Source organism: Monomorium pharaonis, chromosome 3, assembly GCF_013373865.1.
Source record: "Monomorium pharaonis isolate MP-MQ-018 chromosome 3, ASM1337386v2, whole genome shotgun sequence".
NCBI lineage: Eukaryota > Metazoa > Arthropoda > Insecta > Hymenoptera > Formicidae > Monomorium > Monomorium pharaonis.
In genome coordinates, this window is record NC_050469.1 from 24,374,056 (window position 1) to 24,400,263 (window position 26,208).

Here is a 26,208-nt window from a genome sequence, read left to right on the forward strand (position 1 = left end):
TTTCTTTTTATTCGTAAATAAAACTATTTTTTATTCGGAAAATTGTCCAACTCTGGTAGGGAGGATCTTTTGTCCAACAACTAATCAGCGCGTTCAACGGGACAAGTGTGTATCTCTGCAGAGGAAAAGAACCTGAGACGGGTTAATTCAGTACCGGTCGAAAACGACAATAAAGTGCATTTAAAATGAGATAAATATATTTATTCGGGCGTTGAAAAGAGAGAGGAAAAGCAAAGATAGTGAGTGCAAAAAGTACAAACGGCGCAAACAAACCTAATCTTATTGGTCATTACCTAGTAAATTTGTTTAGTTTTGTAATTTTCACTAAATTATGTGATTCGTGTAATCCCCAATCGTGCATTCAAATTCGGTACTGTTCGATACCGACTCTTGCATTTTCTCGCCGTCGCCGACTGTCTCCTCGCCGACTCTTCGTAGGTTTTTGTGTACGCTATGTTCTTCACAGGAAAGGATCGACATCCTGGGTTCCCGACTAAAGGGATAACTCTTCGTGTACCACGACCGATCGTATAAATCCAATTGTTACTGGCATCCATGCACCTTACCTTGAGCCTTGCGGCTGCACGGTAAGGTTAATCAAAACGACGTACTTTCGTCCAGTTGCGGCATCGGTTAATGTGAACGAATAATACGTGAGTTTATCAATTGAAACGAAGATGAACACGCCGCAATCTAACAAGAAGAACAAGAAGATAGGGAGGAACAGAATAGGGGTACCTAACGAAAGCGCGAGTCCTATGAACGCGGAGACGCTTAGCAGTCAGGAGGCAGCAAAGTTTGTTTTGGTATGGATAAGCATGTGCTTGATTATTAATTTAACTTGTTCTTTTTCTAGAAATATATCATTTTCTCTTTACTGTAAACAAAATCTAAAGTGAAAACAGATAGAATGTCGAATTAGCTTTCAAGATATATAGAAGAGAATAGAGAAATGTAGCACAGTGGGCAATTTATTTTAGTGGCATACCTTTATTGAAGCAGTGTGTATTATCTGATACTTCAAATATTAATGTTATTTGATACAATTATGTTTAACTAAGATGTATACAAAATTTTAGAATAATTTTTTAAAATTTTTATCAACTAAAGTTTGACATTTTTCATATAGGATTTGTATCTCAAGTAAATGTATATAATTTTGTTTCTTTAAAATCACTTAATGATATTGAAGTGCTATTGGAAAGCTGAAGGTGCTACAATGCAAATAAACATTTTTTTTAATGCGGTGATAATATTATTTATACAAATCAATCCTTTACTGATAAGATGTTCAACTTTAACTTTATCCTTTGTTTCATTATGTTTAAAATAACTTTTTATAGGAAATACTTATGTGTAACATTTTTCTATTCTCTCCTACAAAATAATTTCAAGCATTCCGATGATAAAATTTTAAAAGTTCAAGTTGGATGGATTAAATCTATCAATTTCAATTATTTGATTTATTTTAATAATAAAAATATATGTTTGTACCATTTTATATGTTATTTGTGTAGTAGAAGTGCATAAATCACTAAATAGCAACTTATATTTTTACGTAAAATGTTTGAGAATTAGATAGAGCAACTTTGATATGAATAAAGCAGATTAAACTAATCCCAAAAAGTCTTTTACCATTTTGTAATTGATGCAATAATATATCTTTTTAATATTTTTTTAAATTAGTATCTTCATTTTCATTTATAGTTCTTTAAAATTAATTTCATTAATCATTATGCCAATTGTAAAATGGAAAAGGACTTTTCTACTCAGTCTAGTTCACTTTATCTATATATTGATTCAGGCATTATATCAATAATTGATCAAATATCTTGAATTAGCCATTTAATATATTTTTAACTATGATTTATACAATTATTTGCATTGATAATATATTTTAATATTTAAAGGTAAATCCCATAGGAGAAAAAGAAGATGGAAACAAAGCAATTAAGTTATCAATCTCAGATGCAATTCCTATAATTTCCATGGATTCAAGTATGTTTGATGAGAAAATGCAAAAAAGTAATGCAGCGTCAATTGAAAAGGAAAAGGAAGATAAGAATGTGCTTAACTCTTTACCTACTGCCACAATTAAGGAAATAGAAGGCTATGAGAATCAATTAGGAGAGGCTGAACCACTTCCGAATTCTTATATTAGGTTTATGGAGCGCAGTGGTGAAGAACTTGATGGTAAAATACATTTTTCAATTTATATGTAATATTATAATATGTAGGGTAAGACTCTCATAAAGATCAACTTGAAAATATCCCTATTTTAATATAATTTAATGCCTTCAATATATACCATATATATATTGTATATTTGTGTTATAAATGTTATATTAAATTCTTTAATATGAATTTTTGTTTTCTATATTATTATTATATAGTCTCAAAAAGTACCATTTGAAATATTATTTTGACAGGTGAAGTGGAATATGATTTAGACGAAGAAGACACTGCATGGCTATCTATTGTGAACGAAAGAAGACTAGCTTCTGGATTGACACCTGCGTTGGAGCCCGATACATTTGAACTTTTAATGGATAGACTGGAAAAAGAATCATATTTCCAGCAACAAAGTAACGGCGGGGGTGGCGTTGCTGCAGATGAAGACGCCGTCTGTTGCATCTGCATGGATGGAGAATGTCAAAATAGTAATGCAATTCTGTTTTGTGATATGTGTAATCTTGCTGTCCATCAAGATTGTTATGGTGTACCGTACATACCTGAGGGACAATGGTTATGTAGAAGGTGTCTACAGAGTCCATCCAGAGCTGTCGATTGCGTTCTCTGCCCGAACAGAGGTGGTGCTTTCAAACAGACAGATCGCCCTTCGACATGGGCTCATGTGGTATGCGCTCTATGGATACCAGAAGTAAGATTTGCTAATACTGTGTTCTTGGAACCCATCGACAGTATAGAGAGTATACCGCCAGCTCGTTGGAAGCTGACTTGCTGTGTCTGTAAACGCAAGGGAAACGGTGCGTGCATTCAGTGTCACAAGAGCAACTGTTATGCTGCTTTTCATGTGACTTGTGCTCAACAAGCTGGTCTCTGCATGCGCATGAGAACGGTGCAGCCTGCTAATGGTGAACCAATGTTAGTGCAAAAAACAGCTTATTGCGAGACACATACACCTGTTGATTATCAACCTTCGACGAATCCTGTAGATGCGCGAAGAAGAGCGATAGCTAATAAGAAAAGTTCATCAGCACCTGTTATTTCCATTCCTACCATACCGCCTGAGAGAATTAGAGAAATTGCTAGGTACATAATAAAATCATTTTTATTTCTATATGATAATAATGGCAAATTTTAAGTTTGACACAATTAATCTGTGTAATAAAGGAATGTTTTAATGGATTATTAGATTTAAACATAATATAATTATTTTCATCAGTCTAGCAGAAGGAATACCAAAAAGAAGTCAATTGATACAACGCCTTATTGCCTATTGGACATTGAAGCGGCAATATAGAAATGGTGTTCCACTTCTTAGAAGATTACAAAGTTCTCATCCGCAATCTAGACCACCTCCACTCGTAGAACACCTTTCTTCCCCAACACATGATGGCGAAACGCGAGAAGAGATGAATCTACAGCTTAAATATTGGCAAAGTCTACGTCAAGATTTGGAACGTGCGCGATTGTTGTGTGAATTAGTACGGAAACGTGAAAAATTAAAAAAGGAACTATTCAAAGTGTTAGTATACTACACGACATATTTCGAATGATAAAGATATCAACTCATATTCAAAATATGTGCTTATAAAGATGTTAGCGCACTTTTGTATCTTTATTAAATCTAATGAACGTGATAAGAAAGAATGACAAGAAAGAATGACAAAAAAGCGTGCTAACATTATAAGCGCGTTCTGAATACAGGCTACTGTATTATGATAAAAATCAAAAAAATTTTTACAGAATTTTTTAAGAATTAGCTTATGAAATAGAATAATAGAAAACTGTAGTTCTATCACTTTACTTTAAAAAACTTTTTGAAAAAGAGATCTTTAAATTTTCAAAATTATTTTTTATAATGTCAGTTTATACATGAAATACTTATAAAATATTTTTAAAAAATGTTAATTTTGAGAAAAATTGATTACAGAAAGGAAAAATGTCTATGGCTCAAATTGCGGCCATTGGAAAGTGTTTTACGTGCTTTGTTAGAAGCTATAAAGGCAAAAGATACAAATGATGTATTTGGGCAACCAGTTAATATTAAAGAAGTTCCGGATTATCTAGAAATAGTATCACATCCTATGGATTTGTCTACTATGCAGGTAATAATAATATTTTTACATTATGTTTGTCCACTTATTTATACTTGTTAAAATATAAAAAAGGTTAAAATTGCATTGGCTTCTAAATCGTACTTTACCACTTTACTTAAAGATTGAATCAGTTGTACAATTTCTATAAAATTATTTTAAAGCTATATAGTACTATCATGTTTTATAGTACTATCACATTCAAGGTACAGTACGTTAACCACGGTAGGAATTGTTATTTACATTCATAGAAAAATGTGATATTGTAGCTATTTTTTGATTTTGCAGTTGAATTATAGAAAAGATAAGAAAAATGACCTAGGTTTTAGTAATTTGTAATCACATATTGTTAGAATTATAATAGGATTAAAGTTTTCTTTTTATGTAAAAAGTAGTGTAGTTTCAGCAATCTTTCCTTACTTCGCAAATCTATCCACCTGATGAAAATATAAATCATAACTATATATTTTTTATTACAGACAAAATTAGAAAAGCAAGAGTATGATTCAATCGCGAGTTTTGAGGGCGATTTCAATTTAATGGTCAATAATTGTCTAGCATATAATCGCAAAGATACTATGTTTTATCGAGCAGGAATGAAAATGAAAGAACAAGGAGGAGTTTTAATAGAACAGATTCGCAAAGATTACTCTGATCTTGAACCAGTCTCTGAATCTGAACAAGTCGGTACTAAATCTAGGAAGAGAGAAAGATCAAATCGTAATCGCGTAGAAACGGAATCGCAGTCTAGTGAGAAGGAGATTGGCGGAGGTGGTGTAAATAGAAGAACAGCAGTATTATTCACTCGCAAAGCTAGAGCGCGTAATGCTAAAAGTGGCCAAACATTTCTTCCAGAGGATGATAAAAAGAAGCAAAGTGATAGTTTTAAAGTATATAGGTAATAACGATGTAGTCAGTTTCACTCAATATACAAATGCATAAATGTTTATAACAAATATATGTACTTATAAAATATTTATGTTTGATGTAATTAAATGAAATAAGAATATGTATTAAGATAATTGAATAATACTTTTTTGGCTTACAATTAATGCAATAACATTCAAATGTTTATAATACAAAAATGTTGCGTACACAACCAATATTTCTAGGAGTGGGACAATGGACAGTGACGTGGGTGAGGGAGAAAGCCAATCGTCAAGTTGTAGTAGTTGTCCCACGAGTAGATCTACTACTCCTGGGCCAGAAGAAGAAAAGCAACGACAAGAAATTACTGATACAAAAAAAGAAAACGAGAATAAGCAGACAAATGCAGGTAGCGGCTTAGAAGCTTTACAGCTTGTATGGGCTAAATGTCGTGGATATCCGTGGTATCCGGCTCTGATCATTGATCCTAATACACCTCGGGGCACTATACATAAAGGAGTACCGATTCCAGCACCGCCTGATGACGTTCTGGCACTTGGAAATAATTATAAAGATCCAGTTTTTCTTGTGCTTTTTTTTGATACAAAACGCACATGGTAAGAGTCATTACACATACAACATTTTTAATCTTGATTGTAAGACCGTAAGCAAGTCGACCAACCGCAGTCAAAATTACGTTCTAAAACATTTGGCTGTGATTGATTAATATGCTTATAGTTTTACGGTTATGACTATTGTCATATGTCATGAATTTTTATACATGTGATAGCTTTAGTTCTTAACGCATATATTATTTATTTAGTCATTGATATACTTAATACACATTGTTGATTAAAAAATATCTGTTAAAAATTATAAAATTGAAAATAAATTTTGATAGAATTTTAATACTTTCAACAAAAATTTATTGTGTACAATACAAGATGTTATACGTATATAAGTTTAATACATAAAACATATATGATATAATAAAATTGTTAATTTCGAAACAAAAAAATACACTCTGCATTGTTGCAAAATATTTTTCAATTTTATAAAAGAAATTTTTGCGAATAAAAACATTATTATTAATAAAAACATAAATATTTTTCAGGCAATGGTTGCCAGGTGAAAAATTAGAAAAACTTGGAGTATCACAGGAAGTAGACGAAGCAAAATTAATCGAATCACGTAAACCTACGGACAGAAAAGCCGTAAAGAAAGCTTATCAAGAAGCTTTGCACTACCGCAGACAAACACACAACGCGGTATTAGATAATACATCTACTGGATAAATTGTACAATATATAAAGAATAGAATAAGTAATTTTTAAATCTTTCTAAATAAATCATGAATTATATAAAGTATATAATTATAAACATGTATTTATACAAAATATATAGTCTAAGACTTGAATAATTGGAACAAGGATTAAATATTGAAATAATTTTCTTAGTAATATATACAAATAATAATCAAAAGTTTTAGAATACCGCTACGGTTCTTCACAATTCTAATTGTTTTATTATCTTTCAAAAAGTAAAACTGACATTTATAAGTTTCAAAAAGTATTGTATTTTTAACATTACATGTTATATACACCACGCGCACATAAAACAAGAAACACAATTGTAATTAATTTCGAATTTATATTTATTATTAATTTATTATTTATTAATTTATTCTTATAATTTTTTTGTAAAATATATATCCAAAATGTTTCCAAATCTTTATTTGACAATTCTGATGTTTAGCGGTAGTGCTAATATTATTATGAAATTATATATATATATATATATATATTCCTATAAATCATTAATATCAAATTGAAAGATAGTATATATATAATTCATATTATTTATAGTTTTTAATCCTTCATTTAAACATTTAAATTAATAACATTTTTTCTTAATAATTAATATTTCACATTTTTATAAAAAACCGCCATGTTTTTAATAGATAAAATATAAAAAAAATTAATTTATAATAAACGTTTATTATATTAATTTATCAAAACAAAAAAGAGAAAGAGTGGAGAACTAGATTTTAAATATTAACATTGTATAAAATGTTATTATAATTTTACTTATAAGATTTTTAGACCAATAGAAACTTTATACAAAAAGACTACATAATTCTTATGGATTTTGGCTTTCGGAATTAGACGGAAACTGAAGTGCTACAATTCTTAATTTACTTATCAAAAGTCTCCATGAGCGCAAAGTTGCTAATGGAAATTGTTATTTATTTGCTACAGCATTTTTATAGAAATATTTTATCATTATTTTAATAATGTTCTAAATTAGTTTTTTATAATAAAAATCATGAGATTTTAAATACATAATAAATGTGATTTACTTATATAATATTTGTGTGTTGCGTGCGTTACTATATAGGTTTTAAAGTATTCATTCAAGTATACACCCTTTAATTTTTTATAAAACACAATAATATGTACAAATTTCTGATTTTATGTGTGCACACGTGTCTATGTGATGTGTGCTTATAAAGATTTTGATTTGATAATTATAACACATAATTATAACAGTTACAACCAATTTCACCAAAGAAAGACCAAAATCCAAGACAATCAAAATTGTTTTTTGCAAGTTTTATAAATTAAAAATTTGCAAATCTTATTAAGTCACACAACAAAGTGAAATATGTAATTTTCTTTTTATGCAATTTATATATATATATGAGTTTTGTTATAACGGAAATATGGAATAAATTACGTTATAGAAAAATATAAATTTCACTAATCCTAAAAAATTCAGTATTAATATATATTATACTTTAAAACCTTAGATAGTTGTATTAAGTCTGCAAACTCTTAAACAGTATTGTTGCTTTGTTGTTGCCAGTTTTTTAATCGTACATATATAATATCTGCGCAACGATAGTATATTGACACTGTTAGTATATTAACGTTAAAAGTTTCAGAATCCCATTGCTAGAGTTTAAAATATACTACTAAATTAAATTTTATTCATAAAACATGAAAATTAAAGATCTCGCATTATAATTATTACATTAATGGCGATATAGTTAAGATAAAAAACATGATTGATTATGAATTTATAAAAATTTATAAGTTTAAGAACTTGTTAAGTTAAACTTATTAATCTCTTAATTACAAACCTTTATATAAATTTTGATCAATAAATCAAAATCTGAATCAGTGTAATAATATTTTATAGTAATATTAATCAATACAATTTTTATTTTTTATCTCATTCCGCTTTGCAACATATTCAGCAAGTTCTTTAGCATACATGTCAAGTCTTTGTGTCATCTGAAAAATTTAATAAACAGAATGTAAAAAGTAAAATAATAAAATTCATAATTTTTTAATGATTAGAAAATGAACAATTTTTGAAGCATTCAATAAAGTACTTCTCACCGATCATATCTCAATAAAGCATTCAAATCTTTCTTATTTCCATTAATTTATTTTTTCAAATTAATTAATGTATTTATTTTTATTCTGCAAACTAATTGTCTATTTTTAAAATATTTACATTATTTTATTTTTAAACGTTTCGTCTTCAATTAAACAAGTCGATGTATTCAATTAGTGCCATAATTACTTATAATTTTATTTGACATAAAACGAATAATAAGAACATAAAACACTCACTCTAAATCCCCATATATCTTTCATATGTCGACATATATTGAGATCCAATTCTCCAATAAGTAGTCCGTCTTTGTGACGACTTAGACCTGGAGTTCGCGAACCATCGGGGGCAGTAATATAACTAGAGCCATAAAATAATCCAAAGTCGTGATGCGCTGGATTTCCATCACCAGAGGTAAATTCATTTTTAAAAAGTTCAGTTCCTACACGATTGATAGCACAAGTGTAATAATTATTTGCTATTGCGGCGCATCTTGCTTCGATTGGCCATAAATGTTCCGACAACCCCTGAACAGTTGCGGACGGATTAAAAACAATCTGAAATATAAAGGAGATTATATGATTGAGAAACTTTGGATGAGATATCAAGTACGTCGTAAATTAAAAAAAAATTACAATAAAATAAAATTTTCTAAGGAAAATAAGATTGTATAAAAAATAGTATTGCACGCCAAAATATGATCTAGAGGCAATGAAGATGAAAAAGAGCGAAAAGGATAAGTTGGAGATAGAATTAATAAAGAAGAAAAAGGACGGAAGCAATGAGAAGATAGTAAAATTTTAAGAGAATGAGATATAATATAAAATATAAAGAGATAGAAATAAAAGGTAGAAAACACTAACATATTTGAAAAAAAAATTTTTTTATGAGTAAAGGGGATAAAGCACTAACAAAATTAAGATACGAAAATATGGAGCAAGTTAACAATTGATTGAAGAAAAGGTACTAGAATCACATTTTTTCTGGCAAAGGTAAAAATAGCATTATGTAAACATAAAAAGTAAGGGTAAATTATATTAACTCTCTCATATTGGTTCTCTCACTTTTATGTTTAAATAAACAAAGGATTGGTTTATAAAACTAGGAAATTATAAGGAAAAGATTATAAATAGGATATGAGAGAATTTAGATATAACTGAAAGTAAGGTATTAAGGAAACTAAGAGAAATAAAGAGAAAGAAAATGAATTTAAAAAGAGAAAAAGGGAAAAGAAAATGGAGAAACAGAAAATATTTTAAAAAGCTTAAGATAAGAGGAAAAATGTTTAGGTAAAAAAAAGAGATAGGAACAATAAGAATAAATATTTAGTAAGTGCAATGTGAAAAAATAAATACAGAATAGGACTATTTTTTTAGGCTTGTTAGAGAGGAATAAAGATAAAGAATTTGGAAAACGAATATATGTACAAAGGTATAACTGTAAAAAATATATATATAAATTAATAATATAAAAAATATAAAAGTATATAGATAGCACTAAATTTTATTAAAGGAATAAGGAGATTAAATTATTATTATTATTATGATTCCTTATGATCTGTGACTCACCTCCGCCCCATTCAAGCCAAACATCAACCAGTTTAATGGATGATGACGTCCGTAACATATATTAATCGCGATACGTGCAAAAGGAGTGTCGAATACCGGGTGTCCTGTATTACCCTCCATGTAGTAAGTGGATTCGTTAAAATCCCCAATACGGGGAATATGATTCTTCCTATGTTTTCCAAGAACTGCACCATTCGTGTTGATTACTACGCTGGTATTCCAGATGGTATCTCCATCGGCAGAATCTCTCTCCAGTATTGGCGATATTATTACCATATTATATTTCTTAGCGAGATTAGATAAGAACATAGTCGTAGGTCCAGTTTCGGCATCCTCTGCAAACTCGCACCACGGATATTTTTCTCTTGTACAAAAAGCGAATGGCATAGCTGCAAGAGGTCAGATCAATTATAGTGACTGACAAAATTCCTTATAAAAATTTGTTAATCACATATAATTATGAGACAGTTTTTATATTACGCTATTATTTTCGATCTGTGCAATATGTTGTTATCGATAAGAATATTCTTAAAATAAAATAAACCTTAAAGCTTATATTCAGAACGTGCTTATTAAAAATATTGGCTTTTTTGTTATTTGTCCTTTTATCCTTGTTTTATGTCTAATGAACGGTAAAGATGGAATGGCGATAAAACGCGCTAACATCTTAATTTTATAATTAATAAGTACATTCTGAAGACGGGCCCAAGCATTTCCTTATTCACCTCATGTTCAGCTATAATAATGTTAAATGCATACTACAAACTATTCCTGAAACTCTTGCAGTCATTTTGAATAATCTTGTAACTTTATAACTATATAAATTATACATAAATGGATCTCACGTACTCCATGCTTCTTGGAGACATAAAATATTAACTTGATATTGAGCTGCTTGTACAATAATAGATTTAATTTTTTGATGTATTAAATCTCGTTGAGTTTGAATAGGTTCTGTTGTTTTTGTTACTATACTGTGCTGTACCAATCCAACACGAACTAGACGTGGGAGACGAAGCTCTTCTTTGATCTGACTAATCGTCTGCCATCCACTTATTTGAAAATGTTCATCTTCTTGTGATATATCTAATGGTCTAAGAATAACATGAAAGAATAAGAATAATGTACTGGTTAAAGGATAAGTACACAAAGACAAAACAAAATCATATTGTATATCTTTCCTGGGAAAATGGTAACAGAAGTCATTTATTTCATTTAAAAAATCATACTTTTCTCTATTTGATATTTAAATTTTATTAAAAAGTAATATAAAAGAGCATTGCGTTTTTTAGTTTCTTTAAACTACGTTTTCTTAAATTACGTTTTTTTTTTAAACAGTATTTATGGTCATTATTACTCTCATGGAACTCATCCAAAAGTAAAATGACACAAATTTTATAAAGTAGATTTGGTGCTTGACAACTATTTTTAAAAATATTACGTTTAAATAAAAATTGTTTCTGAAATATAAAGAATGGAGACAGACTTTACAAATATCCTATAAGTTGAATGAGCATGTTTATTTGCCTTATTCTAATAATAAAAACAAGGAACAAAACATGTAGAGAAGTAAAGTATGGCATTTAAATTGAGATACTTGAATATCTTAAAAAGAAAGTATTAAAAAAAATTTTTATATGTTCATATATTATTATTAGAATTAGATACAAAATATTATCATTCGACTTAGTATAATCTAATTAGCTGGGCTTACTTTTTCATCCAGATTTACTTCTTTCCACAAGTCATTCGGTTTTTTATTTAAAAATAAACCTATACATTATTTTTAAATGTGTATTTTACCAAACTATATTCTACTAAAAACTTTATTTTATATACTTTTATTCTTTATTTTACATACTTATTTTATGTACTTCTATGCTTTCATTAGGTATTACACATTCTAGATTATATAATTTCTTTTGCTGTCATTATTGCATAGTTCTAAACAATTACAATTCAAAATTGGTAATAAAATAAAAGTTGTAAACAGATGCATGTATTTATCTCTACTTTAATAAAATATAATATTTTCTTTTTAATCAATTTAAATGAAAAAAATATGTTTTCATAAACTGTACATACATAAAAAGACAATATATTTGTTAAATATATTATGTAATATTCTTACTTAAATGCATGTCCATATAAAACGCGTTTTACATCAGCCAATTTCTCCTCTGGTATAAATTTTTCTAAAATTTGTTCCACAGTTTCAGTCATCGTGTTGGATTGCTGCATGTTTGACTGCATAATCTTGAAATTCGAGGTTCTCTCGAAGTAAACGTGATAACGCCTGTATCTCCACTGTATCTATCAAAACAGTAAAAAACAAGATTAAACAACATGAGACAAGAAATATCTGAAAGATCCTAAAAACATTTGTATCACATTATTATTGATTTAAATAATAAAATTTTTAGTTAATTTTATGATATTATAGTACAGAATATAACATGTATTATAAAATTGTATCGTCTTAATAGAACAGCAAACTCGTTTTATTCAAATTTATTTTTATATATAATATTATTATATATATATAATAGTGAGGTGTGTTGGAGAATTATGTACAATGTGAATGTATTTCAAAGAAGATACAACTTTATTACTTATACAACTTGACCAAAAATATTAGGAGAAAGGGTATCTATAATTTTTAAAATATTTTGAACTAAAAAAAATTTTGAACAGAAATTTGTGAATTTTCTTTTATTTCAAGAAATTTATACGGCAGAAAACAATAGAAAATAATATGGTTAAAAGAATTGCAGATAAATAAAAATTATAGGTGCCTAATTCCAAAGTTGTGCTACAAATTTTAAGATTACATTTGCAAGGATTATTCATGTATTGTTTACATTGTTTACAAATCTTTTCCATGTAAATACAAGTAAAATGTAACTTATTATAAATTGAGTTACTGAATAAGAAAAAATAAAGTTATAAAATTGTTAACATCTGACTTTAGAGTATTAATAAGATAAAAATATTAAAAATTAAAAATAACATATTATTTTTATTATTTCTAATCAAATCTGAATCTTCTATGATCATCTATAATTATTATATTTATAGATAACACACATAAAATAATTTATATAATTTACATTCCTACATTTGTAATCAGGATTAGATGTTATATATAACAAATAACATTTTATGTATATATATATATATATATATATATATATATATATAATATAAATTCTATGTAATCTACCACATGCCATCTATGTAAACAATAATAATCTTATGGATTATAAAAAATTTAAATTTTACCAGAAATTATGAAAATTTAATATATGTTTTATTTTATGTGTTTTTATTTTATCAATAAGGTCAAATATTAACAACTTTTTTTGTTTTGTATTATTCAACTTATATTTTATATTGTAAAACATTATTTATCTAAATACAACATACATAAATAATATGTAAATAATAATATTCCCATAGATAATGTAATCTTAAAATTTAAAACAAACCCTGTACATAATGTAGATTATTTATATTTTATGCATAAATGCCTAATTCTGCTTAATACTTTTTGACCAAGGCTGTAATCATAATGTGCATATGTTCTTGTAGAATTAGAGAATGCGAGAAAGCGCATATGTTTCTGTAGAATTAGAGTTACATAATCTAAATCAATTATATAGACCTGTTGGCTATTGCAATTGATTGACTTTTTATTATACACAAGGAAACATGTGTAATTTATTAGAATTATTTAATATGAAACTGAGCATTAATTGAAGAAAACACGATTTATCACATAACAATTAAAAGTACATTTTTTAAACATAACTCCAACTTTTATAACGCACAGTTTATTATCGCGCGCGCTTATCTTATCTGCACGCTATATGAAGACTATACCTATCACACATATGAATGCCTGTGAGAACATATGATCAGAAAAATAATCATGTCCACCGTCACCGAGAATTTCGAAATTTTTGTTCAAATCGTAAGATGGCAGAAACATCGAATGTCTTGTAACTGGTGTACCACTGTACCGTGTTACGATAATGCAGTTTGGTTTCCGCGATTGAAAGAATGCATCGAGAGATACTTGTCAGAGTTGGTTACTGCTCATGTCGAATAAAACAAGTGAATTAATGAATTTAATTATTCGTGAATTTTTTAACACATGATAAATCAATACTGCATTGTGTACGAACTAAGTGAAAGAAAGATCAAAAGTAGGACTGAGTACTCCTAGACTGAAGGTTTTAATTTACATTGCTAACCTCGTTCAACAGTGAAGGTAGAATTGATTAACAATAAAATAATCTAATGTTTTTGTATTTTGTTTCATTTCCAGGTGTAAAACATAATTAGATAACGTATAACGTATAAGTACGTATTACGTTGTTTTGAAAGTTGGCCAGAAAGTATCACAACAATGGCTGCGACGAGAGAAAAGCGTACAAATGCTGGCAATAAAATGGCAAGATTGTTGAATGAAGAGGAGGAAGATGATTTTTACAAAACTACATACGGTGGCTTCGACGAGGTGGAACAGGATCATGATTATATGTTTGTGGCTTTCATAATACTTTCACTATATATTTATGTAACGTTTACAGAACTCACAGGTAAAAAAAAGTACATAAATGGTTGAATTTTAGGGAAGAAGATGAAGCGGAAGATGAGGTGGACTCAGATTTTAGTATTGATGAGAATGACGAGCCAGTTTCTGATACCGAGCAAGAGGGACCAAAGAAAAAACGCAGATTAGTAACGAAAGCATACAAGGAGCCTAAACCTGCCACATTGCATGCACAGTCGACACCTAAGGAGAAGAAGATAAAACCTAAACATGAAAAAATGCTGATAGACAGCATAGGTTTGCAATGCAAATATTTCAACATAAATTTTTTTCCCCAATATGTTCACTATTATATTTCATAAAGAATTTTTCATTCAGAAAGAAAATCAATACGCCGTTCCACTGCTGCAAAGTCAGCAGCTACGCAAAAACGTTTGCGTGAGAGAAATGAGGAGGATAAAAGACGGAAAATAAAAGTTGTGAGGTATGATATATGGAAGCCCACTCAGGAAGAATTGCTGGAAGAAGCGTTGCAAACGGAAGAACTTAACATGAAATCATTAGGTATATATACAAAATAAAAAAACAGGTTTAGAAAAAGTACTTTTAGAAGTACTAGTTAGTTTTTCTTTCTCATAAAGTAATTAATTACCATTACAAATTAGCAACTTTTAGCATTAATTTTTTGCATATTTATGAACAACAATGTTTATGCTTTGCTATTTAAAATAAAAGAATTTTACATTTCTAACATTATTAAATTATCTTAATTATGATATGCAACTCGGTTTATATGCTACATTATTTTATGTATAGTGTGTTCACTTTTTAAAATACATTTAATATATTAACTAAATTAATTATATATATATATATATATATATATATATATATATATATATTATAGAAAGAAAAGTTACAGTGACTGAAGAAAGTGATTCTAACTGTAACTTCTTTACAAGTAACAAGCTATATTTCAACTCTGTAAAATATATTTAACAATATTCTTTATTTGCATATTTCTCTAAGAACAGAAAATAAATATAAATAAGAAAATAAAAAATGAGATTAACACAGATTCATCTTTTCTAAAAACTGGGTTAAAAATAAACCATATTACGATTGTACCCAATAAATAGCTTTAATTATTTTACACTTGCAGAAAAATATCAGAAACTAGAAAATGAAAAAAAGACTACGAGGACTGTAAGAAAAACGCATGTTGGACCAATGATCAGGTATCAATCATTATCTATGCCAGTCATGGAATTATCCGAAACATACGTGGATGAAGATGAAAGGATCAATGTTGAATGTGATGATGAGAGAAAAGGAAATTCTGATAACACAAGTTCCGACAGCCCTCCAAAACAGCAAAGGTACATTATTCTCTTATTAATAAGAAGATAAATGTTACTAACAAGATGATTTATTAAGATGAGTTATTAATAAGAAGAGATAAAAAAATCTTCAAAATAAGCATTTAATGAATATTTAACTCCATTCATTTGTATTTTAGCGAAAAAGATTCAAAGGCAGATGGAAAAGATGATAATAGAGAGGAATGTGTAGTTCTCGCTCATACAACTAAAAGGAAAAATATTCATGCTGAAGAAACTGGGACATTTTATGAACGCACATTTATTACTTTTGAAAATGAACAATCATATCAAGACGTATTTAAGAAATCGACACAGCAAAGGCCACCATTAAAGACCCTATGTGCAATTACGCGGTAAAAGATGCTATTTAAAATTTTATTATATTAAATTTTTATACTAAAACGTTTTATTATATATTTAAATTTGCACATTTTAAAATTTTATTATTTTCGAGCAAATAATTAATATTAATATTATAACAAAAAAACTTTATCATCTGACAGGTTGCCTGCTAAATATCTAGATCCTATGACACAATTACCATATAAAAATGTACAGACCTTTCGATTGCTTCGAGAAGCATATTATCAACAGTTAGAAGGTCGGACTGATCTTAACGACACTTCTCAAAGTCCAGAACTATCGCGGTGGCTTGAATGGCGGCAGAAAAATCATGGCAATTCTCAGAGAAACACTATTCGTCTGGAATCAGCATCTGTATCTTCATAACCTTTGTCTCTTTGTAACAAATTTAAAATAAAAATAAGCTGTTTTGTTATTCCTATGACCCGATATAAAATTAATTTTATTATATATTTATAATAAAAGCACAATAGAATTATCTTTATAAGATATTTAATTTTTTTTCTAGCACGGTATCTTAATATTAATTGTAATACATAAATTATAACGCTATAAACGTATAACAAGTTTTAAACAAATTATAAATTATAAAACTGAACATTTTGTATATATATATATATATACATGTATAGAAATATTTTTCATGTATTATAATTTTGACTTTGACATCTTATGTGTTATAATTAAATAATTTCAATGATTGTTAATTATTGTACAATATTATATATTGCATAAAATAATTGTATATATAAAATTCAATTACTTCTTTTTTACATCTGGTAACAGGTTGTATTTCACAAGGAATCATTTTCTTTTATTATGTATAAATGTGTTATCATAACAAAAAATGGGAGAATATATAAACATTTATAAACACTTGTGGAGAGATACATTATAATCATTTGTCTTAAAAGCAAGTTTGGTATTTTATTAATAAAATAATGAAATACAAGGCATTATTAATAATCTTTATACATTATAGATATAATATCTTTTTTGTATTTAAGTGAGAATGAAACAATCTTATATCGTAAATCATATTTTTCAGCTGTATGTGTATATATTTATATAAAATTTATTCTACTTAGTTTAAAAGAAATTTGCCTTTTCTAAGTTTTGTATAGCTTGTGGCCTAAGAATACAGAATAAATCAAAAATACCTGTAGAAAACTATGGTCACTTTAACATTGCTTATACACATTATAGTTCTGAGTCATCTGTCTGTGTGTGTGTGTGTGTATGTATATGTCCATACAAATAAGCCCGCTATATCAAATAGTAATTATACTTGTGATTATCTTACCATTTTTAAGATTGCTTCAAGAAACAACGTATCATTTCTCAGATCGTACAATTCGTACGGATATATAGTTCGTGATTATATATATATATATATCTATATACACATATATATATATATATATATATCCCGATAATATAAATTATGCGTACTATAAATCAAGTTAAACGCACGCACTATAATTATCTTTCGTTAATTATCTTGCCTTTTTTCAATAATCTTCCTAAGATTATTATAAGTGATAAATTTCAAACCATTGATTTTCATGTGATCTATCGAGAAATAGATACTTTACTTTGTCAACGCCTTACTCACTCTCTATTTTATTTAGGATACAATAAAAGCTTGTGAAACGATAACATATTATATATATTACAGCCACACAGAAAGCAACATCTTTTAAGATTTAGAAAAATGCCTACTATATAGCTTTTTTTTATAGTTCTTATATAATTTTATCTGGTAAGAAGTTTGAAAATATCCAGGTAAAAATAAAGTAATTCCGAAGCATGTAGTGCCCAAGCTTGTACAGACTAGTACTATTATTACGAAGAGCTGAGAGTGAGCAACGAGAAAGAACTATTTCAAATTAGTTTTTCGCCGTCTTTTTCATCATTTCGTATAAGCCCATTATATCTATATTTTTATTAATATTTGTTTTTTTCTATGTAGTGCATGATAGTATTTATTCATGATACTTCATTGCATATACGATCGTAAACTGTTCACATACTCACAATCACGCTACGCGTTCAGAAGAGTCAAATATATAATATATAAATATAAATATAAACATATATATTTATATATATATATATTTATATATGTATTACAAAGAAGCAGTATAACATTTATTTATATTATAACATAATTTATATCGTGACAGATAGAGAGACAAACAGAGAGAGTAAAGATGATCTTTTTCGCGGACAGAATGGTGCGTATGTACGTGCGCTTACAGCAATCTTACAATCTTCTTTTTTTATCGTTTATCCTTACTTGATTATTTCCACGAACATGTAATGCATATTCGTATAAGTATTGATGGATGTCCTGTCTGGATAAAATCTCCTTTAACATACGAGATTACATGCTTGCGCACATAGTCTTAACTCTCGTTCTATGCACCTGTTAAATCTACCGCCAACTAGTACTCCCACTTTTTTCTTCTCCGTACGACTGCTTCTGCAAAATAAAATTACATAATTCTTTATCTTATTCAAATTATAACTGATAAATATTTCAAGTTGTCCTTAATAAATGATTATTAATTATTCCAGTTAATTTATTGTATATTTACTTTCAATAAAAACAGCGTTATAAAAAATCGTGAAGAAATATGATAGAAGTAATGTTTCTATTATATATATAAAATTCTGTTACCAGTGATTTGAATTATATTAACACATCTTTCGTAGTGTTTTATATTCTCTTTAAATATACTTTAATGTATAAATATGTATGAATATTATTGTAGTCTCTATTAATATATAAGACAAATAATAAATTTAATTAAAATAATATTGTATATATACATATAGAAATTTAAACCTTTAAAATTTCAAAAAATTTTTATATCTTTAAAAAGTTCAAAACATTTAGAAATATGTGTATAACATAATAAATTGTTACACCTACAATATATCTAATATTGCATGAGGTAGTTTAGAAACCTAACCTCCGAAAAATTTTTTAATAGAAAAATTCGTACACTTTATTAGCATGGATTATTAAATAAAAAAAATTTATAAGTAATATAAATTAATAAGTCCACTCCTTTTGTTGTATTCTTTCTTTATATTTAAGACAAAAATGCGTGTCTGTTATTTGTGTATTTGTTAATATTGTGAATTGATATAGATGTGCTTTTTAGAATCTACAAATATTACATAATTCCGTAATTATTTAGAATCACATCTACGCTTACGTAAACTTTCTTTACAATGACGTCAGAAATCATTTAGATTATATCAATGAATCATTTTATCGATGCTTAATATCAATTTTGTTCTCTCTTTTCTCTTTCATTGAATTTTTTATTTATTTTATAATTATTATATATATAAGATTAGTGTTATTTCATATTATAGATTAAAAAAGTATAAAATTTTTAATACTGAAGACATATATATATATATATATATATATATATATATTTAAAACTCTTGAATATAACATGACAATAATATTAATGGAGAGATTATTACATATACAGAAAATTTAATTTATTGAGAGTTTAATAATGCAACGATATTTTAGCTTATTTAGATATTTTCAAGTATTTAATTTAATAGCCACACAGCAAGTTATATTATTATAAATAATTTATAATACGTATATTATTATAATAATTTATAATATATATTCATCATTGAACACAAATAGCACTTTTATTTTTATCACCTGCTTTTGGCTATTATTATGAAACATCTAATCTAATTGCATAGGATATCCAAAAAGCTATCAAATGTCCCTTTAATTAGATTCTGTAGTAAAGTCGAAATTATGTATTTATTGAAAATTCTTAAAAAAATATTAATTAGAAATAAGATTTAAAAAAACATATGGTTCTTTAACACTCTAGCATTTTGTTACTTACTTACATCCAAGATTTATTAAATGCCTTTTATTTTCTATTATTACTTACTTGAAAAATATTGACATCCCAAGAAAATATCAATTAATTAAGAAATATATAATTAAAAGGACATTTTACAATATCCTATATAAATTAGATAATCTGCAACACAATCTTTTGAAGGATACAAACTTAAATATTTCAATTGTTTTAATAGAAAATTAAATATATATAAAAAGATAATAATTATATGTACATAAATAATTCAGTAGTTTAACATGGTTTTAACAATATATAGAATAGTATAAATTATTGGAATGAAAGAAACGTGATAGAAGTGTCTTTAGTAATATTTAATTTTGATAATTGTTAAAATTAACTCAATTTACAATCAAGTTAACATTAATAATAAACTAACCGCAGTGTTTTCCTTATAATTAAATCTATCCTATTATACAAATGATCATTCCAGAAACTTTTTACTGCATCATAAACGAAATTTTTTTCATTAGAAATTAGGTATTATCCCCAACTGTACTTCCGTAATATTCATACTGTATATACGTGTACACACATTTTAAGCAACAAGGTGAGTCACTGGCAGCACTGCTTACGCATTCCCTCGGCATTCATCGTTGGTTTGACTTCAATTTGTTCTACATTCTGTGGCCGGATTGTATCACCTTCAGGTGGATCTCGTATTTGTTTTTGCGATACGATTCTGTAGATTTCTGCAAAAACAAAAAGTTTTGTTAAATGTGACAAAATGCATCACTCGTGATTTTAATTTAATATTCAATAACTAATTTCAACTTTAACACTGACAAAACTTTTCAAAATTGATTTCAATTAAATTCTTGATTTTAATAAAATCTTAATATATATTAATATATATTAGATATTTAAAAAATAGTCACAATATTACACTGCAATAATTTTCAATGTAAATGTTGTATAAAAACATTTAATTTTAATTTTATTGAAATATTATCATTTCTACTATATCATACCAAATAAAAGTTTGTATAGAATTAAATAATTTTGTTAATACAGGGCGTCTAAAATCATCCCTTTCAAAATAAAGGTAAGTGGTTAGTTAAAAGTTTTTATTAAAAAATGCCAAAAATTTTGATAAGTAAATTATATATCACTCTATTGATAATATTTTCAACTTCTGATTTCGACTTGAAATAAACTATGCAAACCAAATATTGAATTTTTTAAATGTACCATGATACTTTTATTACAGATTCAGATTATACGTAAAAAAATGAAAACTTTTATTTGAAACATTTTGTGCCCATTTTTTATTTAACCTTAAAATAATTTTGAAAGTGTAATTAAATAAACTTTAATAAAAGATTAATAGAGATATTTTCAGAAAAAAAGTTTAAAATAAGTTTCTTTTTTTGCATGTAATTCGAATGTACAATAAATAGAGGATCAGATTTCCCTTATTTTAAAAGTGATTTAATAGTAATCTAGATACTTTGTATATAAATAATTTTTGTGAAAATATAAAATTTTATGTAATAAAATTAATTCTAAAATACTAAAAAAAAACCATAACATATAATACTGCACACATATAACATTAATAAGTATGAAAGTAATTATTTTCATAGAAACAGACATCCAAATATATTAGCTAGTGTACAGTTGCAATTCCGTGATGTCTACAATGTTTAATAATCAATATATGTTTTAAGACAATACATTGACTAATACATAGCTGTGTAGAAGCAATTGTTTTATAGATGATAGATCCTGATTTTGACCCTAATTCTTATTGTATAATAGGTCTCAATTTATTAGAAATTGATTAAAAGTTAGTTTTGAGTAAAAAAAATAGGATAAATTATAATCCGTTTCGAAAACAATTAAGTCTATGTAATACATATATCGTGGAAAATATCTGTTACCTGTTAATATGTTTTGAAACGCTGTCTCAACATTAGTAGAATCTAAAGCGGATGTTTCGATGAAAGACAAACCGTTCCTCTCGGCAAACGCTTTAGCTTCATCAGTCGGAACAGCACGCAGATGCCTCAAGTCTGACTTATTTCCCACTAACATGATCACAATATTCTGATCAGCATGGTCCCGTAATTCTCGTAACCATCTTTCTACGTTTTCATACGTCAGGTGTTTCGCGATATCATACACGAGTAGTGCACCAACTGCTCCGCGGTAATACCTAAAAAATAAAGATTATTGAGATATGTGTGCCATATATCAAATTTATAACAAATGCCAATTTCATGTAAAATAAGTTTCTTCAGTTTTTTATTTATTTACATAAATTTATAAATAGATAATGTTGCATAACTTTTATTTTTCTTCTATTAAATTCACAATTGGATCATAATATACAAATATTAAATATATAATATCAAAATTTTAATTCTTCAAAAATTTTAATTACGTGACTATTTAAATATAATTATTTAAACATTATAACTATTACTCTATACAAAATTAAAAATTGAATATTTTATTATTTAATTTAGAGAACAATTTTTTCTTTTTTTAATATTTTTATAAAAACATTAAGAAATACAATTTGTCTTGTCGTATACTATTACGTCATTACGTATCTTAATAACATTATTTAAAATAATTCAACATAAAAAAGCTGTTATTTATATTATTTTTATACATTTTAATAAATACATGAAATTTAAACTTACGCAGAAGTAATCGCACGATAACGCTCTTGCCCAGCTGTATCCCATATTTGGGCTTTAATGGTTTTACCATCAACTTGTATACTGCGCGTTGCAAATTCAACTCCAATGGTAGATTTCGATTCCAAATTGAATTCATTTCTTGTAAATCGGGATAGGAGATTACTTTTTCCTACTCCAGAATCTCCAATGAGAACAACTGAAAAGACAAACAGAATCAATTAGACAAATGCTTAAATAACACAATTAAATTTTTAAATTGATAAAAATTTTTGAATTAAATTGACAGAATTGGAAGATAGATATTTCTTGTAATAGTTGTTCTCTCTCTCTCTCTCTCTCTCTCTCTCTCTCTCTCTCCCTCCCTCCCTCCCTCCCTCTCCCTCTTTCTTTCTCATCTCAAGTGTAGCATATATAAAAGATATTTAATTGTAACTGCTCTAAATTATTAAGAGCTTGTACAATTGTTATCACTATCTAGAAATAATAATAAAGAATTTTGGAGTTTCATATTATTTTCGAATGTATAAATTGATATTGAATATAAATTTTATACTATATTTTATATTTTATCACACAATGTACTATATATATATGTACACACTATTTTTTTTTAAATATCTCAAACAATTGTTTTCAACTTAAGTCTTTTCCATAAAAAATTTTATATTATAAAAGTGTTTAATTAGTGTCAAAAGATTGTCCAAGATCAATATTCTAAAATCAAGATATAAATGTCATAATTAAAAAGATTATCAATAATATAATATAATAAATATAAATAAAGTTATATTTCATAAAATAATTGTAAAAGTAATGATTCAATAAACAGGTGCATAAAGCTCTTTATCTATAAAACTGAAAAGGTTGTATCATATATTAATGAATCAGTGCCATATCATGGTCATGTATAATGTGCATGTATAGTATATATGGATATGTATAGTATGGGTACTCTTCTAGATTTCTATTCAAATATAGATTAGAAAATAAAGCATGACAGAGATTTCATTCACCTCCCTCTCTACATCTGTTCTTGTTAAATATAAACATGATGTATATATATTTGTATAAATAACGTTCATGCATGTTTCCTCATCCATTTAAAGCTATATTTATAATGAAAATATAATTATTTCAATTCAGATTAGAGTTTTATCATATTTCTATTATTCATTAAATCAGGTGTATTAAAATAAAAAATACAAACATGACACACACATACACACACATATTCATATGTATATCATGCGCTCATACATGTTTACTTATTTATTTGAAAGTAAATTTGTAATGAAAAATTATTTCAACAATTTAGAATCAAGTTTTGTTATACATCTAATTCTTATCTTTAAAATGAATTTCATAAAGTTGATTATGTGTACAAATTATACTTATAAAAAAAAGTATCCAAATAAAAATATGAATAATCCAACTTATCAGTCTACTGCAACACTGTTCAGATCATAACAGTGACAATGACCAAGTACATGATTACATTATACCATAAAGTCAAAGGTCAGGACCAACCAAATTGATAGAGGTATCCCACGAAATAGTAACTGAATAATCAAATGGATTTATAAATTCCAAATCCATGTGTAATTGATTAAGATTAAATTGATTATCATTAAAAAATTAAGAAAAAATACAACAGCTAACAAGAGAGTGAGAGAGAGAGAGAGAGAGAGAGAAAGAGCTGATAGCAGTTTAGTCATCTTTGCTTTCTGTCCTTCTCTGTTCCACGAAAGTGCAGATGATGCGGAATGACAAGGCCGAAAGAAATTTCATGTATGCCACACGCATAGACACGAATCCTCACACGACCTATGTATGTACAATTGGTAAAGTTGTTATAACACCATCGTATACACTCGATACGTGTATATATCGCGCTCCATTACATACGTAATGTATAAATCGCGGGCGTTTTTCACGGCGCGGGGAAAGAAGAGTTCAGAGGGGGGGGGGGGGGAGGCGGGGAGACAACGAATGATAGAGGCGACAGTGGGGAGCGGGCATCGAAGAGGAAGAGGTGGCGGCGGAGGAGGAGGAAGAGGAGGAAGACCGGAATCGGCGAGCCGTCGACCAGGAGGTCGTCCTAAGGAATCGTGACAGGACGTTCCCCTCTCCCGCGGGGAGACGTAACCGTCGCCGTCGCCGTGCGATGGTGGGTCATCGTATCTGATGTCATCGCGCGCGCGTCTCGTCACGGCCGCCGTTCACGAAATGACGTTCGGCGTGACGTACGCGTCGTCGTCGTCGTCGTCGTCGTCGTCGTCAGCGGTGAAAACCCGCAGCGATCGTGGAGCATGGCTCCCGTAAAAATAAAAAAAGATAGCAGCAGTCATACAGAGATACGAGGGAAGGAGCAGGACGGGGGAAGAGAGGGTGTGAAAAAGAGAGAGAAATGTGGCGATTTACCTTTAAATAAATAATCATATTCGTCGTCCCGAGTGCCCATCTCGACCGCAACAAGCAACAAGCACCTCTCAACGAGCCAACGTCGGTTACCCCCGGGGTAGCGAGACCGCGCTACTGCGACGACGTATGGCTTATATACAAAGGGCAGAGGAGGCCGAGGAGCCGCCGATTGGCTCCCGATGTGCTCGCTGCTGCGCTCTTTCTCTCTCGTTTCTCACGGGGTTTCTCCGCCGCGGATGCACGGCACGGCGACGCGAAGGCGGCACGAGGGTTCTCCGCCGTCGCTCGCGAACGTTAAATAACGGGAGGAAAACGCTGACAGGGGAAACGGAAACTAGCGGTGCGGGCGCGAGCGATCGGCGCGACAGCGAGAGATACAATTATTTTCGTTCTTTCAATTTAACTGTACAATATGGCCTCCTTTCTACGCCCCTCCAGGGCCTAACGAAAGCACGCATGCGCGTTCCGCGCGCGTGCGCGCGCGCTTGACCCGCGGCCGCTTGAAAATGGAATCCATGCCAGCCAGGGCGCGTCGCGCCCGGGGCAAACAATGTCAGAGAAGAATGATAAACGCGCACTCGAGAGGGAGAGAACGAGGCTCTCGGTTCCACCCTTTGCATTTCCGTTTCTTATTTTTCCTGCTCGATGATCTACACGCGATTTTTGCCACTTGAACGTGGACGATTTTCCAACGGCGATTTCGCCGGACCAATCACAATTGGTGGAGAGTTTGTGATGCTTGCCAGCGATTTGCACACGCGAAATGACATCTAAGTTTACTTTCATCTTTCGGAATTTC

The 26,208-nt window shown here is 28.7% G+C and overlaps 4 protein-coding genes across 7 annotated transcripts; 2 read left to right on the top strand and 2 right to left on the bottom strand.

Annotated features, from left to right (window-relative positions):
* Positions 1-148: 148 nt before the first annotated feature.
* LOC105828825 (peregrin) lies at positions 149-6,815 on the top strand. Its single transcript, XM_012667350.3, has 8 exons — positions 149-806; positions 1,911-2,193; positions 2,430-3,273; positions 3,407-3,709; positions 4,118-4,292; positions 4,760-5,178; positions 5,393-5,764; positions 6,262-6,815. The coding sequence occupies exons 1-8, from the start codon at positions 678-680 to the stop codon at positions 6,440-6,442; spliced, it is 2,706 nt and encodes a 901-aa protein (XP_012522804.1). The 5' UTR covers positions 149-677; the 3' UTR covers positions 6,443-6,815.
* A 525-nt stretch (positions 6,816-7,340) lies between these two features.
* On the bottom strand, positions 7,341-14,081 carry LOC105833714 (beta-ureidopropionase). Of its 3 annotated transcripts, none has more exons than XM_012675657.3 (6): positions 14,000-14,081; positions 12,249-12,430; positions 10,967-11,211; positions 10,118-10,506; positions 8,789-9,106; positions 7,341-8,443 (listed from the first exon to the last, which is right to left on the bottom strand). In XM_012675657.3, the coding sequence occupies exons 2-6, from the start codon at positions 12,368-12,370 to the stop codon at positions 8,354-8,356; spliced, it is 1,164 nt and encodes a 387-aa protein (XP_012531111.1). In that variant the 5' UTR covers positions 12,371-12,430; positions 14,000-14,081; the 3' UTR covers positions 7,341-8,353. The 3 variants fall into 3 exon arrangements, with proteins under 3 accessions (XP_012531111.1, XP_012531110.1, XP_012531109.1); XM_012675656.3 differs by lacking the exon at positions 14,000-14,081 and adding an exon at positions 13,782-13,993; XM_012675655.3 differs by lacking the exon at positions 14,000-14,081 and adding an exon at positions 13,665-13,993.
* Positions 14,082-14,173: 92 nt separating this feature from the next.
* LOC105833716 (vacuolar protein sorting-associated protein 72 homolog) lies at positions 14,174-16,895 on the top strand. Its single transcript, XM_012675659.3, has 7 exons — positions 14,174-14,352; positions 14,448-14,662; positions 14,755-14,972; positions 15,054-15,239; positions 15,838-16,054; positions 16,195-16,410; positions 16,561-16,895. The coding sequence occupies exons 2-7, from the start codon at positions 14,529-14,531 to the stop codon at positions 16,784-16,786; spliced, it is 1,197 nt and encodes a 398-aa protein (XP_012531113.1). The 5' UTR covers positions 14,174-14,352; positions 14,448-14,528; the 3' UTR covers positions 16,787-16,895.
* Positions 16,896-17,321: 426 nt separating this feature from the next.
* On the bottom strand, positions 17,322-26,111 carry LOC105833712 (ras-related protein Rab-11A). 2 transcript variants are annotated; one of them, XM_012675653.3, is made up of 5 exons: positions 25,410-25,949; positions 22,989-23,184; positions 22,221-22,495; positions 20,873-21,029; positions 17,322-18,905 (listed from the first exon to the last, which is right to left on the bottom strand). In XM_012675653.3, the coding sequence occupies exons 1-4, from the start codon at positions 25,447-25,449 to the stop codon at positions 20,893-20,895; spliced, it is 648 nt and encodes a 215-aa protein (XP_012531107.1). In that variant the 5' UTR covers positions 25,450-25,949; the 3' UTR covers positions 17,322-18,905; positions 20,873-20,892. The 2 variants fall into 2 exon arrangements, with proteins under 2 accessions (XP_012531107.1, XP_036140790.1); XM_036284897.1 differs by lacking the exon at positions 17,322-18,905 and having other exon boundaries at positions 20,631-21,029; positions 25,410-26,111.
* Positions 26,112-26,208: the final 97 nt, after the last annotated feature.